Source organism: Glycine max, chromosome 16 (genome assembly GCF_000004515.6).
Source record: "Glycine max cultivar Williams 82 chromosome 16, Glycine_max_v4.0, whole genome shotgun sequence".
NCBI lineage: Eukaryota > Viridiplantae > Streptophyta > Magnoliopsida > Fabales > Fabaceae > Glycine > Glycine max.
In genome coordinates, this window is record NC_038252.2 from 28,623,721 (window position 1) to 28,639,171 (window position 15,451).

At 31.9% G+C, this 15,451-nt stretch overlaps 1 protein-coding gene across 5 annotated transcripts; it reads right to left on the bottom strand.

Annotated features, from left to right (window-relative positions):
- Positions 1–376: 376 nt before the first annotated feature.
- On the bottom strand, positions 377–7,910 carry LOC100775190 (kinesin-like protein KIN-7G). Of its 5 annotated transcripts, none has more exons than XM_006599278.4 (14): positions 7,650–7,910; positions 6,189–6,603; positions 5,632–5,721; positions 5,433–5,533; positions 5,231–5,344; positions 5,032–5,113; positions 4,804–4,871; positions 4,643–4,708; positions 4,419–4,543; positions 3,304–3,640; positions 2,530–2,634; positions 1,566–2,438; positions 998–1,311; positions 377–879 (listed from the first exon to the last, which is right to left on the bottom strand). In XM_006599278.4, exons 2-14 carry the CDS (start codon positions 6,397–6,399, stop codon positions 558–560), a joined length of 2,808 nt encoding a protein of 935 aa, XP_006599341.1. In that variant the 5' UTR covers positions 6,400–6,603; positions 7,650–7,910; the 3' UTR covers positions 377–557. The 5 variants fall into 5 exon arrangements, with proteins under 5 accessions (XP_006599341.1, XP_006599340.1, XP_006599342.1 ...); XM_006599277.4 differs by having other exon boundaries at positions 6,189–6,609; XM_006599279.4 differs by having other exon boundaries at positions 6,189–6,616.
- Positions 7,911–15,451: the final 7,541 nt, after the last annotated feature.

The following is a 15,451-nucleotide window of genomic DNA, read 5'->3' on the forward strand; positions in this document are numbered from 1 at the left end:
TATGGTGAAAAAATGAACCAAAATTTTTGTAGGAATGAAATCCAAACTTTGCCAATTTTACAAGAAAGAAAAACTTAGTTTAGGATGATTGCTTTGGGATGAGGTAAAAATATACAATAAATCTACAATAATTCTAAATTTATCACAAAGCTTAGTGTTAAAAACATAATTTCAAAAGAAGGGAGAGATGTTATATAATTTGAAATTAGAAATATATAGAATTACTGTTGAAGTTTTTATACTAAAATATAGAAAGTCGTTATGTATTTATATTAATGGTTCACAAGTTATTGTGCATTCTTTTGAGCACAGTAAGTGCAGTTGTTCTTAGTCAAGCACATTGTACAAAAGAAATCTGTAACCTTGGGATTGCACATCCTTGATAAACCTTCTTACAATCAAGTAGCAATCAGGGTTAGAAACATACAATAGAAAAAATATTGTTTTCAGGAGGTGGAAAAAAAGAATGCCCTATGTTAAATGGAGCCAAAGGAGGAATTTTTACATGGCCAAATCAAACTTCCTAAAAAAAATTCGCTTAGACAATCAAATCAAGCTCACAAAATATTCTTCATACTGGCTGTCCAACCAAACGATTTCTTTCTTGTGCGCCTTGGGGCAAAGTTGAGCCCAAACATCTCCTTAAAAGCCTGATCTGGCTCTACTGAACCAACCAGCTTTGCAACAATGGTGGCACTCTCTCTAATGTGCTCTAAGTCATCTGATTCTGACCACAAGCGATGGGCCAAGTGCAACCTTCTGTTCTTTGAACTCAAACGAATTCCCCAATTATTGTACAGGTTCTCTCTTTCAGATTTTGACAGCTTCTTCTGCATTTGCTTGCTCAACATCTGTCTTTCTCCTCTAAGATACCTCTTGCTGCTTGCAAAAGGAACGCATTGTAGGTTTTGTAATTACACAAAAGTTTAAACTTTTGTAGCTGAAATAAAAACTTGTGAGAATTTTTTTAAAAGAAACTGAATACTTGAAATCTTACCTTGATTCAGGGGTAAGTCCATCTTCCACAGTCTGATTCCCTTGGTCAAAAGTTTGCTTGAGATAGAACAGCCTTCTTAGCTCTACTTCCATATAGATAGAATCTGAAGGGTCTCCTTTGAACAGAAGGAAAAAGTAAGTCCTGTGAACCAATGAAACATTACAGGCATGCCAGAGTTCAATAATCTCTTTCTGCAGCCGCTTGAATTCTGAAGGCCATTCCAACTGTTTTTCTTCCTCAGATTGCAATGGGTCCAAACCAACATCTTTGAACTTCTTTGTAGTAACATCGGACTCCATTCCTGTCTCTTGAACCTGCCATGCAAAACAACTGAAAGAATCACTGGCTGAATTTCATTATAAGGGTTTTGTTAATAATATATACGTGCTACTTCCATCACTTGCATGGTTAACCAAAATACAAAAGTGAATCAGTACAGTAGATTAGAAACATTCTCAGTTTAGATCAAATAACTGACATTTTAGCCATCAACATTTGCAAACAAGACCGAGGAAGACAGAAAGAAACAAAAATAACAAATAAAGGAAGATGAACAATAGAAGCATACCTCAAGATTCGCTTGCATATTTGAACTTTCAAGATCATTCTTTTCTTTTCTTACAGGTGCCAAAGAATTATCTTTGTAACTTCCATTATAGGTGGAAGATTTCATATTCTGTGCATCAGAAGCTCTTCCCAGAGAATTCTCGTAACCAGCCCATGATAACCTCTCAGCATTGGGATTATAATTGAGTGTATAAGTCTTCCTTTGAAGGCCCCCGGGTCTTCCTATTGGGGGGGTATTCTGAATCATTTCTTCTTGGTCAAACCAATCTGAAAATGGATCTCTCATGAGACTTGCTTTACAACTTCTGCTTCTGGTTAATTTCATGGTTTTAGAACTAGATGCACTACTTTGTGTCGGACATGGAGATATTTTCTCAGGAGAGGGAAGAACAAAACGTTCTTGCAAGCCGTTTATTTCTTTGTTGTCCTTTAACCCAGATGAACACAAATCTAGATTTTCTTTGTCTCTATTATCAACTTCAGTTAATCCTGAGACTGCTGGAGATGATGCAGTAGAGTGTGTGTGTGTGTTTGTAGTTAGATCATCTGACTCAATGCACCTAACTTCCCTACAACGGTCCCCTAAACTATCTTCAACGTTTTTCTGATCCAAATCATTCTTTGCAGCATCACCACTTACAATAGAAATCGCAGGGGAAGAAATCCTGACGGGTAGGTTCTTTTGCAAATCAGGGAGTTGGAAATAGTTATCATCAGAACTAATACTGTGTCCATCTGAATATTGAGATGCATCAAAAGATCTGACACTCTCAATGCAGTCAAAATTTGATAAATTTGGTCGTTCGGCTGTTTGATTTTCAAAGTCAAATGAACTTCGCACACGTAATTTGGGATATTGATGACCTAAACTGTCCTGAAGATTGGGTTTGAACATAAAATGGATTAAAAAGGAATGCCAGTTAGTACTTTAAATGCTTTAGAGTAGGCAAATACAGTACACTTACCAGCTCAGTTGAGGACGCATCATCTCCAACCACTTGTAGCATGTCCTTAATTTGAGATTGAGCAAGGTCCCGCTGCATCGAAACATCCATTACCTCTTTCTTTAGCTGCAAGCACAGAGGGACAACAACAGGATTCATATTTCCGATTACAGCTTAAAAAGAAACACATACGTAAGGAACTTACAGTATCCTCATTCCTCGTACATTCTAAAACTCATGCTGATGGCATATAAATGATCAGTAACGATACATAGTAGAAAACATTTGAAGGTATCTCCCCAAAATGAATTTTTTTTATTAAAAAAAGGCCAACTGAAATTGATTGTTATGTGAATACTCAGGGTAGGACCTTAAAATGAGAACCCCTATGCCAAAGCTCACCCTTTTTATCTAAGAATAATTCAATATAAAAAGTTAATATATACAGAAGTATCTAGCTAAAGAGATTCTACAGTAGGGAAGGTGTGGAATAAACCATGAACTGCAGAACATTACAGGACCAGATGAAAAGAAACAACAATCTGATGAGAACATCTAGTCATCTACTACCTTCCAAGCTGATTCAAAAAAAAAAAATCTAATACCTTAAAAACAATGCAATCTACTCTTTTTAAGGAAATGCAAATACCTCATGCAACTATGTGGCTAATATATTTCATTAATTTATCAATAGCAATTTTAGAAATGTTCCTTGACCTCGGAGATGTAGAACAAATTCTACTTCAAAGCATAATAAACCTAATGAATCTTAATTGTGAAAATGTTGATACTTACCCTCTCAATTTGGAGGTCTTTTTCCTTCAGCAATGCTGCAGAATCAAATTTAAGGCGGGTTGGCCCTGAATTTTTCAACTCACTTTCCAGTCTAGCCAACTCTTTTTGCAGTTGCTTGACCAACAGCTTATCAGACACCACTACATTGACTTTTGCATTAGTTGTCACTTCTTTAGCACAACTTGCAAATAAAAGGGTGTTTCTTGTTTGTTCGACATGGCTCCTTGCAGGGCTCATGGTGCAGATGATTGCAGTTTTAGCATTGCCTGCTAATGAGGACTGCAGTATGCGGGTTAGCTTTGAATCTCTGAAAGGAATATGTCCATTTCTCCCCTTACTGCCATCAAATTAATCATTTTTAGATAAAATCGAAAAAAAATATTTCCCAAAACTATATCAAATATTGATTATATCGACGCATTCAGTAAATTTATGAAAGAAGAAAAAATCAGTCTGAAAGAATTTCACCTTTTCATAATTCCCAAAGTAATAAACTTGGTAATAACAGAATCAATTGGCCAGATTATTGCATAATAATGATGTAAATACACGATCAAGGAGCATCCTAGAGTTTGGGGCATTACATGGTAAATATTTGTGTTTCTTTCACAAGGTGTCAATATTTGCAACATATAATCTATTTGTACCAAAAGTAGAAGATACGTACGAAAACAGAGAGAAAGCTAACCAGTTAATCAAGTGTCAAGATCATCCATAAAAGTGAGCAGTGAAATGGCAGACGACAGAGAAAAAAGATAGAGAGAAACTTTATGCAGGTATCTTTTTTTATATTAATACAGTTGCGTTGCAGGTGTCACCGTTAGATAGATCAGTAAATCAAAATTACCTCATTTGAATTTTGAAGCGAGATTAAGCAATCACCATATGCTATTTTTATAAGAAAAATAACCTCTCGTAGCCAAAAAAAAGTCATGTGTACAGAAGTGAACAATCTTCCAACTTCTCTATATCCAACACGTATCTTTACTATTTCAAATTTACCCACAGCTCAGTTTCATGGGGGTTAAAGTTCTGCGTAAGGCTAAAAGGATATGGAGACGGTGTGCATTTAGTTGAGTAAAATAAATATTGAATTGCAAACTTTGTAAGCTAACCTCAGTTTGCGGATGACAGTTCCTAGAGTTAGTAAACTACGATTTATGTGGCAACCCTCTTTCAACCTCGTACCAGCTGAATTTGTTTGGGATGAACGCTCACTCCCAGCAAGATCAACGAAATTCTGTACCCGAAAAAAAATATCATTTTGGTTTCCAATTATTGTTCAAGTAACAGAGTAATTCTTCTATATTTTTCTGTAATCTGAGTGAATCAGTCGTACCACAGAAGCAGAAAGGGAGCTCATTTTGTCATTTCCCAGAAATTCACGAGCAGAACTTTCAATTGTCTGAAGAAGAATCACATTATTTAGGAATCTTAGCGATGAGGTGCTGTAAAGTTCTCTTCCCTTGGACAAAATTACAAAAATAGGAACATAAGTACCAGTCTGAGAATCTGATGAGATCTGGAGCTCACTTCATTCAGGGCAGTCTCCCCTATCTGCCTTTGAGCTGAAAAAATGCAATCAATTTTATGATAACTAAGCAGTCAGCTCTAGCTGGACAGAAGATTTGTAATGAGGAAAATTAAGCAAAAAGAAAAATAGACAAAGAAAGTAAGTCTGTATAACTCAATTGAAGCAAGGTCATTCAAATTATCCTTAGTCCCTACCTTCGCAGAAAGAAATAAGTTCTTGAAAATGGCTCCAATCCCTTAAAGTTTCCTCTGTGAGTCTCTCAACAACTGTACCTTTCTGTTTAAATTGCAAACTGTAAGTTTTTTTTTTCTTTCTTTGAGAAGCAAATTGCAAATTGTTCGGTAAAATGTAGAAGCACCAGTTTTTTGAAAAAAAACTGATAAAGATATTTACCTCTGGATCATCAAGAAGTCTAAGAGGTGTACTGTCCACACTAAGGAGGTCCCTGACAGATTCATTATAGATCTCCAATGCTGAAAACTTCAAAACAAATTCCCTTTCCGTGTGCTGTGAAAAATAAAAATATAACCAATGTAAGGATTTGAGAATAACAAAGCAATGCAGTGATTCATTGATGAGTTCAGATTTCATTTACCTTTTCTATGTAGTTGAAAATATCTGCTATGGCAAAATCTGTTATACCACTCATGGTGTATGTTTTTCCGCTGCTTGTTTGTCCATAAGCAAAAATGCTTGCTGATCAAATAGGTAATCAAAGATCAAATTGGCCCGGCCGAAGTTGTTAATATAGAAATTCCTTGGACATTCATTCTTATGAAGGAAGAAAAACTCACAGTTGATGCCACTGAGAACTGAAAGAGCAACTTCCTTAGCTGCTTCTTCATACACCTGCTTTGTGGGGCTGTCAGTCCTAAAAACTCGATCTACAACAAAAAAAAAAAAAGAAAAATAAATAAAAAAACTCAAGGTGGATTAACAGAGGGAAGCAATTTTAGCTATTAACCCATGTTGGACTAGTGGAATAAAACCCAAAAGTATGGTCTCCTTCTATTTCCATGTATAAAATCGAGTGGATTTATGACATTTTATACAAATTTTCTCCAAAGCAGAATGATCACAACTGACGAATCATCTTAACAAAACTATGACTAAACAAAGATCCCAAAGAGCCCTAGATTGAACCCCACAAGATTCCAACAATCTGAGTGCTCAACATCAATTATGATGAATTCCCACCACATTCTCCAAGCTAATTCATTCAGCCTTATGTTATTAATAAAAGACCATTCTCAAGAAATAAATAAATAACCATTCAAACACATGAAAACATTTTCACATTCCAGGCAGCATTATAAGAAGCAAAAGCAAATTAAATTAACCCCATGTGTACCGAATGTGTAGGCTGTTGGATACAGTGACCTTTCTGTAGCTGAAAGGTTGCTCCTGTACATGATGGTTGTGTCATTAATGCATTCCCATTCAGAAAGATCATTTCTTATGAGCTCCTTTTCATTCAGAGGTCTCACACGAACAGAAACAAGAATCCTTTCCTCACTGCCTACTAGGTTTGGCATAGCCTCCTCCTCTGCAATGGAACCCATTTTCTCAACTTTCTTTTCTAGCAAACCTTCAATTCCACCAATGACAACGGGACCATGTCCCGAATTCAAAGCACCCCAAAAGGCCACTTCAACATTCACTTATTTTATTACTTTTCAGTTGCTTTTTTTGAAACTTATGTTGTACTATTGCTGGGATGGTATGGAACACAAGGGCCACCGAAGCTTTCAACCCCCATTCATTATCTGCGGCTACAAACTAATCAAAGGTTAAAACAACACCATAAACAAGCAAAGAAAATCAAAAGAGTGATATTGTTCTATGCAATTTTAAATTCAAAGGTGTCAGAGAGCGGCAAAAAATAATAATAAACCAGCATGACATGCTCCTATAATTTTGACACAAAAATGAGGTTCTCTACGTATTCTAATGGAAAAACTTGGAGTTTTCTGAGATGTTCCTTGAGACATAGAAACAGACTGTCAAATTCTCCCTCACATGGAACATTTGAAATTTTAGAATTTGTTAAAGAAAATTATTACCAACGGCGACAAAGACTGGGGAGTCAAATTATTAATGATTTTCAAAGAAAATTCTTCACCAACTTGGTGTGCTGAGAAATTTGGAAACAAAATTTCTGAGACGGATTGCCAGAAGAAAAGAAAAAATTGAATGGACGTAATTATCTTACTAAACTAAAAAATCTTAGCTGTTTCTTTTCTGTTGAGTTTCTAGTTCCCCTAATTTATCATGTGGAAGATAATCCAGCAAACCGATCACACAAATAGGATAAATTTTAAACAAAATATTATATTAAAAAGAAAACCAAAATTGCAAAGTGCCTCATAGCTGAACCGTTAATGTGACGCAAATTTTGCCGTGTTTAAGAAGAAACCGTTAAAAATTAAAATTAATCCCGAATTAAAATCTGAGCTTCAGATAGTAAACATTAATCTATCATTATCGATCAAACACAGGGAAATTCACATTTTCAGCATAAACATAACTCTACATCAAATTATTAAAAAAAAAAACTAGTCCTCAACTCCTCATAAATAATAAATAATACTAATAAAAACAACGACGATAAAAATGAATGATAATAATAAGCATTATTAAAGAAAGAAAAATTGAGAGGGTTTCTGGCCTCGGTAGTCTGAAAAAAAAAAGCAGAATGCGGAAGTTTTAAAAATCAGCATCTGAAAAAGAGGAACAAAAAAGCGAAACGAAATTATAAGAGAATCGGAAAAAGGAAAACAGAAAACGAGCGTTGAAGCGTGCGTTTCTTCACCTGCGCAAATGCAATCGAAAACGAGAACGGTGAGAGAAGAAGATGATGGAACGAGCAGTGGAAGTCGAAGATTCTTGAGCTGCACGAAGATGCGAAGTTAAAGAGGAAAATGAAAAATGAGAGTGAAAAGGGGAGAAAAAAAAAAGAGGGGGGGGTGAAAGCATGAAAAACGTGAGTGTGTTGTGTTGCTTTTGAAATAGTGAGGAGAAGGATATGGCGTCTCCTTCTTAGTTTGTTAGTTGCAGTTCACTCTAAATTTTCAGCTTTTATTTTATTCAAACAAATTTAACGACCGCGCTAAAGAAGAAGAAAGAAACATTTGTCTCTCACAATTCACTGTCGAAGCAAATTACCGACATACCCCCGACCCTGTACCGATGCACCTGCACCTGCTGGTCCAGTTTACAACAAATGCCTATCATGTCAAAGGATGAAAACATTTATTATTTTAAATAGGTTTAAATGTTTTTTTATTATTATAATTTGATGTTTTTTATTTTCTCTTTTTGTAAAATTATTTTTTTATTTTTAGGTTTTATGAATTATTTTTTTTTATTTTTTTTCATGTGTGATGTCTTAGATAATACTTTTTTTATTATTTAAAATGTTTATCCAAAATGTTTTAAAAACAAAATAAAATAAATATAATCTATAAGAACTAAAAATAAAAAAATAACTTTCTAAGGATAAAATGAAAAAATATACTAAATTACAAAATAAAAGAATACTTAAACTTTTTAAACATCTTACTATCACCTCATCAACCTATTATACCTATATTTTTATTTATTTATTCTCTCTTTCTAAAGTGTTGTAAGGAGTATTATGGGTGATTATCAAACATTTTACTTTCAAAATTCCAGTAAGATATTAAAACTGCAGAAGTATTAAAGAGGATTCACTTAACTTTCTTTTTTATTGCTAGGATTCACTTGACTAATCGAAGAGGAAAATTTTAAAGGCCCTCTGAATTCGAAAAAATAATTAACAAACATTTACTCCAAGAAGAAAAATTTAAATTTCTTTATATTTTGTAAGTCATATATAAATATTACAGTAATGAGAATCATTCTGAAACTTTATGGCATGTCAAGATATTAAAATAAAAATTTTAATTATACTTTTTGTATGAATTAAGAAATACGTATTTTTAAGAAATTCTTTTTAAAGAGTTTTTAAAATATTTAATATCTCTAAATATAAACTGAAATAAACATCCACCTTGTTAAGAACGTATAAATCCCATGCCACATTTGTTTCCCCCCCTTAAATTATAAGGAAGTGTGATATGAAATGTATGGGAATATTTCATTTCATGAAGTGAAAATAAATAAAAGAGCCATATATTTATACAAACATGATGTATGATATTTGTTTGTATGTTGAATTTATTGCTCTACGTTAATTTTTTTTTTAAGATAATGACCTAACAGGAAAAATACTATATAGAATAAATATATATTTTTTAATTGTAAGATATTTCAAATTTCTTATTTAACATCCAATAAATGTCCTCCCATTAAATCAATTTATTTTAGAATAAAATAATATTTTTAATTGTGACTTTAACTCGTACCTTAGTTAAGAGAATTGAATATTGAACTATTTATATCAATAATTCTTTATATACCATGTAGTAGTATTCAAAACAAAATTAAATACTAGTAGTTTTATTAACTCTTTTTAAAAATTTAAATGTATCCTAATAAATGCAGCTAAGATACAGAGCAGCTCTGAGAACTGAAGAGGAAAGAAAAAAGGAACCCTTCAATTTATGAAGGAAAGACCATAAATCAGTGAAACACATGCACGTGGTACCTTTTTTCAACTTTTACTGGTTGAGTCGTTGACGTGTGTAAGTTAACGGATAACCGGACTTGCCGGTTGCCACCAATATAATTTGAACTTCAAGACTACATGGTGTCTTTCACAGGAGACATAACATGGATGAGTAAAGAAATAAAGGAAAAATTAAGTGGGAATCACGTCTTTTATATTTTATTTTAATTTTAAAATAATTCTTTTATTTTTATTATTTCCATCTTTTCTGCCCAACGGATCCTATGGTTTTCGTACGAAATATTATTATTGTATAGGTTGGTTTTAAATTATGAAAAAATACTATGTTTTTCTTTTCTTTTTTATAAATATTTATTTAAATAAGAGCTAATTTCTGAACAATTCATCAGATCAGAGTTTCACGGTTTGCATTTTAAGTTAAAGTTCTCAATTAAGAAGAAAAAAGGCATCCATTAACCAATATATGAGAGTTTATAACATTTATGATACGAATTCAATTTCCTACTAAAAATTAAGCATTTTGTTTTAAAGTATTCATGTATGCCTGTATCCAAGTGTTGTTTTGACGACAGAGTGGAAATTATAGATTTGGAGTTTTTAAACTGTAGTTTCACTAAAATTACAATTAATTAAGAATCAAAATTTCAAGTTTGAGATAAATTTAAAAAACTAAATATTATATTAAACCAAATTTTTATTAATCATCCATAAAGCCAATAAATGCTTCGTACGATCTAAAATTTTATTAAACGATGTCACAGATTAGTATGGTGACTAAGTAATTTTTACAATTGGTTCAGATGAGGCTTAATGATGATGATCGAGTAAACTCTCAAACTAATGGTCATAATATAACTTAGCATTTCGATCGGAGTACTTTATTAGTTAATTAGGGAATTATATTAGTTTTCATATTTTAGACTATAGTTGAGGTTTTTAGTTTGTTTGGATAAGTTTATTGAAAACCACGTAAATCGTAATTTATAACTAAATATTATAAAATTGAATTCCTATTAAAATTAAATTCAAATAATTTATTTTATAATTAATATAAAAAATAAGCTACAATTATTTTATAATATAAGTTAAAAATTATTTTTTAGAAAAGATTATATGAGTAATTTTTTACAAATTATGTTATGCATAAAGTAACTAGTTTTAACTTATAAAAAAAAATTCTTTTTTTCTTCTTATTTTTTTTCTAAAAGTACTTTTAGAGAAATATATCCAAACAAATCTTTTTGTGTTCTATCATTTATGCTTGTTTAAGGTATGAAAACATTGGTTTGTAGAAATTGTTTGTTATTTTAAATAATTGTTTCAAAATATAAGTAATAGCAATTCACTAATTATTTGAAAAAATATAATATAATAATTTAAATTTATTTTTCATTTTTTAAAGAGAAAAGTTTTCATTTGAAAATAGTATAAAGAGTTTAAATTATCATATATAAATCATGTAATATCATATAATTTAATATTTAATATGTTGTTAAATTTATTAATTACACTATGCAAAATATTAGTAAATGCCAAATTAATTTTTAAACAAAATTATGGGATAAAAATTAAATTCTTAAATTTACTAGTTTTAAAATTCAATAAACTCAAATTCTTTAATGCCTGCCTCGTGCATGCATAGTTAATTATGCATAAAATAATATTAGAATGTACAGCTTCACCTTAAAACAAACACACACACACACAATGTGTTTCCATAACAATGTGCTTCCATATAGGTCGTGGAATGGTGGAGTGAACCTTTCATGACAGGTATGTCGCGTCGCGTATATATATACATATGGTCCATGATTGAAATCCCTCGTACCTAGAGTGTGTGAAGCTTGTTAATCACACCATGTATCAGTATTATAGGAGTCCTGTCAAGGGTCCTATATATGTATAATCTTTGAGGCCACAAGCTTATGGGAAGAAAGGTTTGAAAAAATTAAAATCATTGAATCAAAATTTGATGTACAACACGTGTCTTTGAGATTGAGGGTATGCCCTAAACTCAGACATGTCAAAGGGTGTGGCCCCAGAGAGAAATGAAACATAGCACAAAATGGTTTATGATTGTGATTTGTGAACCCTCTGCTGCATTACATTCTCTTAAGGCCAAACTTATAATCAATGAGGTATTCATTTAAAATTTTTTTGGCATGGGTCGTACTTCCGGAGGCATAGCAAATGTCATGAGAGTTACCAACAAATCCTTGATATAATATTAAATTTGATTCTTTTAAATAAGATTTTGAATTTAAATTTTATAGATGAAATAAATATAATTAAAATAATAGATTTCATGAAAAGTGATGAACGAATTTATCCTGTTAAAATTTATCATTAGTATAATTTCTACTTATCTAATAATGTGAAAAATTAGTCTGATTTTTAATTGATTTACAATCTAAAAACTCTTTACCTTATCAATGCAAAGAAATCAAACTCAAACTCAAGTATTTTGTGCTGATGATTTGTGTTCTCTCAAAACTACAGGAAACCAATAGGAAACAAAGCAAGCTGTGACGTTATTTCGTTGTTGACTTGATGGTACAAATACAGGGGCTAAATTCCAAAACTGGCCCAAGATGATCAATCCTAGGAAAAGAAACTCCGAAACTGGTTGAGTTGATTGATGCTAACCATACACGGAAGCGTATGGCCAAATTACTTTAGGTTCCACTTGGGTGATCATGAGTTTTTAATTTTTAATTTTTAAATATAATTTTAAAAATAAAATGTATTTTAGAAAAATAGAGATGAATTAAATTTTAACTCAATTCCATAAGTGTGTTATATTCATTATCAAAATAAAGAAAAAAATTTATAAATTTTATTTTATTTTAAAAAATACATTCTAACAATCATTACACCACCACTATTCCACCATAGTCTCCGCCACCACCAAGTATTGTTATCACTACCATCACCATTATCATTGTCGTTGTCATCATTTCATCGCCTTCATCATTATTTTTGTCATCACTAACTATTTCATCCCACCATTGCTGTCGTCGTCACCACAACCATTATTCCACCATTATTATCGTCACTACCACTGTCAGTGTTGTTGCCACCACCACCACCACCGCATTATCACCTTTGTCACCATCATTGTCATTATTCTACTGCATCCATCATCATTATCGTCATTGTTGCCACTATTTTACTCCCACCATCACCCATAATTTTTAAAATCGAACCATAATTGACTCTAACAAGGCATTGAGTCACTAGGTCAATGATCAAATCAATGGGTCACTAATTGACCCACATGACCCAATCTTTATTAAAAAAATGAAAACTTTTTATCCAACCAATTGACCCCCATGACCCAACGTGTTTCTTCCCTTGGACGTGACCCGACCTAAGTCTATGGATCATTGATTTAACTACAAATTTAGTCAAGTCATATCAAATTGCATCAAGTTTAATGCACGGTCGATCCAATAGGCATGTTGACCAAGCCAGACCTTTGGATTTAGATCTGACCAATCGGCTTGATCCAGGTATTAAAACAAGTCATCATCATTCCATCGCTACTACTGCCACCATCATTATTGTCACCGACACCGACACCACCATCATGCCGCCACTCACACCCACTACCTATGTCAACACTATTAATTCACAGTAGAGCAAGATAAAATGAAACACTTTACTCATTTTATTTATTTTTAATTTTAACATCTTTTAAAAAATTAAAAATAAAGAATAAATTGAAAATCAAAACTGATTTTAATTTTTAAAATTTCAAAACTAAAAAAAAAAAATCATTCCGAAGATTAGACATTTTCAACTTGATTGTTAATTACCAACAAGTCAACTAATGCTCTAACATAAATTGCTAGCAATTCATTTGAACATGTTATCTTGTTGCGGAGCAAGCTACTAGGTGTTCTTATCCACATCTTTTTTTTTAATGTACGAATTCTGCAACTTAATAATATTTTTTTACATTTTATTTTAATGGCAAGATGAAATATTATTTAGAAAGGTTAAGTGAGACTAAGAAGTCACATTCCAAAGCTTGAGTCTGGTCACACGTTACACTTGCTCCAAGTTCTTCCTCATTTAATCTGATGCACGACTCAACCTCGCAGATTAATTATGAGACAACAAATATTATTGGTGGATGGTTCTTGCGGGTTACTTCTCATATCTCATATTACTACTGTTTGTTTTTTAAAATAATTTATATTTCTTAAAAAATTATTAATTACACAAATTATTATGATAAAATACTTATCTTTAACAATAAAATATTCTTATTAAAAAAATTAGAATACAATTGTAAATCTAGTTACATATTTAGTGGTATATATTAATAAATGGTAATATTAATGAAAAAATTACCAATACTTTCTTAATTCTTTAAAGTGAAATATTTGAGAAAAAAAATAAAAATTAAAGAAAAAGAATTTTTTTTAAAGCAAAGAATATTTTATAAATATAATTATACCAGCGGTACAGCACTTGTCTATATCAAAAAAATGATATGAGCCTGGAATCTAACAGCATCAAACTATGTATCATCCCAAAAATAACCTGTGTCAAGAAACTGTAATTACAAAAAGGGGGCACATCAAAAATAGCTGGATGGTTCTACATTTCTAATTGCATTTTGCTTGAGATTTTATTTTATTTTATTTTATCAGAAAACAATATGAGAATCTGAGATGGCGGTCAGAGGCCATCCATTTGGTAATCATATGAAATTATGAATAGTTGTTGCTGAGTCTGACGAGAATTGCATATTGCTTTTCACATCATTCTCCCAAGCGATTTTTAAGTGTGCAATTTGATTCCACAGCAAGCCATGTCCATGTTTGATTTTCTTTTTTTTCATTAGTATGAAAATTGATATTGATTAGAAAGTCTTGTTGGTTGTTATTTCTAAAACCAAACTTTCTTAATGCCAATAAGGATTGGACGTTTGGTAGTTTCAGCTCTTTATTTACCTAAAAGTGTTAGAGGTGATGTCGCTCATGCAATGCGTAGAAATTAATCAACCAATGTAATTTCCCCCTTTCAATTTTAAAATAATCCGTGCAAACACACAATATAAAATATCATGTATTACGGGTTAAGTTCACTTACTTATCATTTATGTGACCAACAACTAATGGCTTATGATATAGTTGTTATTAATTACTTTGTCTTCAACAACTTGGCATAAATAGTTGTTGTTAGGGTTTGAAACAAAGATACGAATTGTTTCTTCTGTGAGCGACAGTTTTGTTCTGCTCCTTGCCCCCGTCTTCACCATAATGAAACTGAAAGTTGGTTTTCATTTAAAGGAAAGTTAATTATTGCACTTAGGTTTAAAGAATACTAGTAAAAGGAGCAGAAGATCGATGTGTCTTGCTGTGGAAAACAATAATTAGAGAAAAGATATAAATAAGGATGAACATATATATGATTGAAGGTCAATGTTGGGAGTTAGTTAAGGTGCTTTGGTTTGGGGGAGGGGGTCATGTTATGACCATTAAACAACAAACAAATCCAAATGGTTTGGCTTTAGTTAAATGTGTTCATTAACAGCGATTTATAGCCTAACTAACAATTACTATTGGCCCTCCCCGGGTGGTTTATTGGTCAAGTGAACGTAAATCACAAGTCAATTTGATCAGAAAAATGATACATACATTGACATTTGGATTGCATTTAATTCTATACTAATCGGGTGGTAGTGACTTTCATTTTTTTATAAGCAAATATTATTAAGAAACAGAGTAAAAATACCATACAGAAGTCTTATATGACTAAATGAAAGGATAAAAATAAATTAGAGGATCAATATACCTATGAACAATAATAAACACTATCCATCTTAATCTTGAACCATGTCCACGATTTAATCTTTAACAAGTACCATTGAATATAAAATTTTGTTATGCGTAATCTAAGTAGACCATACCACATTATGTCAAATAGAAAACATCTTTTTCTTTCTTAAGATAATGCTAACCATGGACGGATCCACCTTTATCACTACC

What these genes read in the sequence shown, in the direction of transcription:
- LOC100775190 (XM_006599278.4), bottom strand. Translation starts at nt 6,399, where the DNA reads ATGGGTTCCATTGCAGAGGAGGAGGCTATGCCAAACCTAGTAGGCAGT. An exon ending in AGTTCTCAGTGGCATCAACT is followed by an intron (nt 5,534 to 5,631) that starts GTGAGTTTTTCT and finishes CTATTTGATCAG; the next exon opens with CAAGCATTTTTGCTTATGGA. An exon ending in GGACTTACCCCTGAATCAAG is followed by an intron (nt 880 to 997) that starts GTAAGATTTCAA and finishes TTTTGCAAGCAG; the next exon opens with CAAGAGGTATCTTAGAGGAG.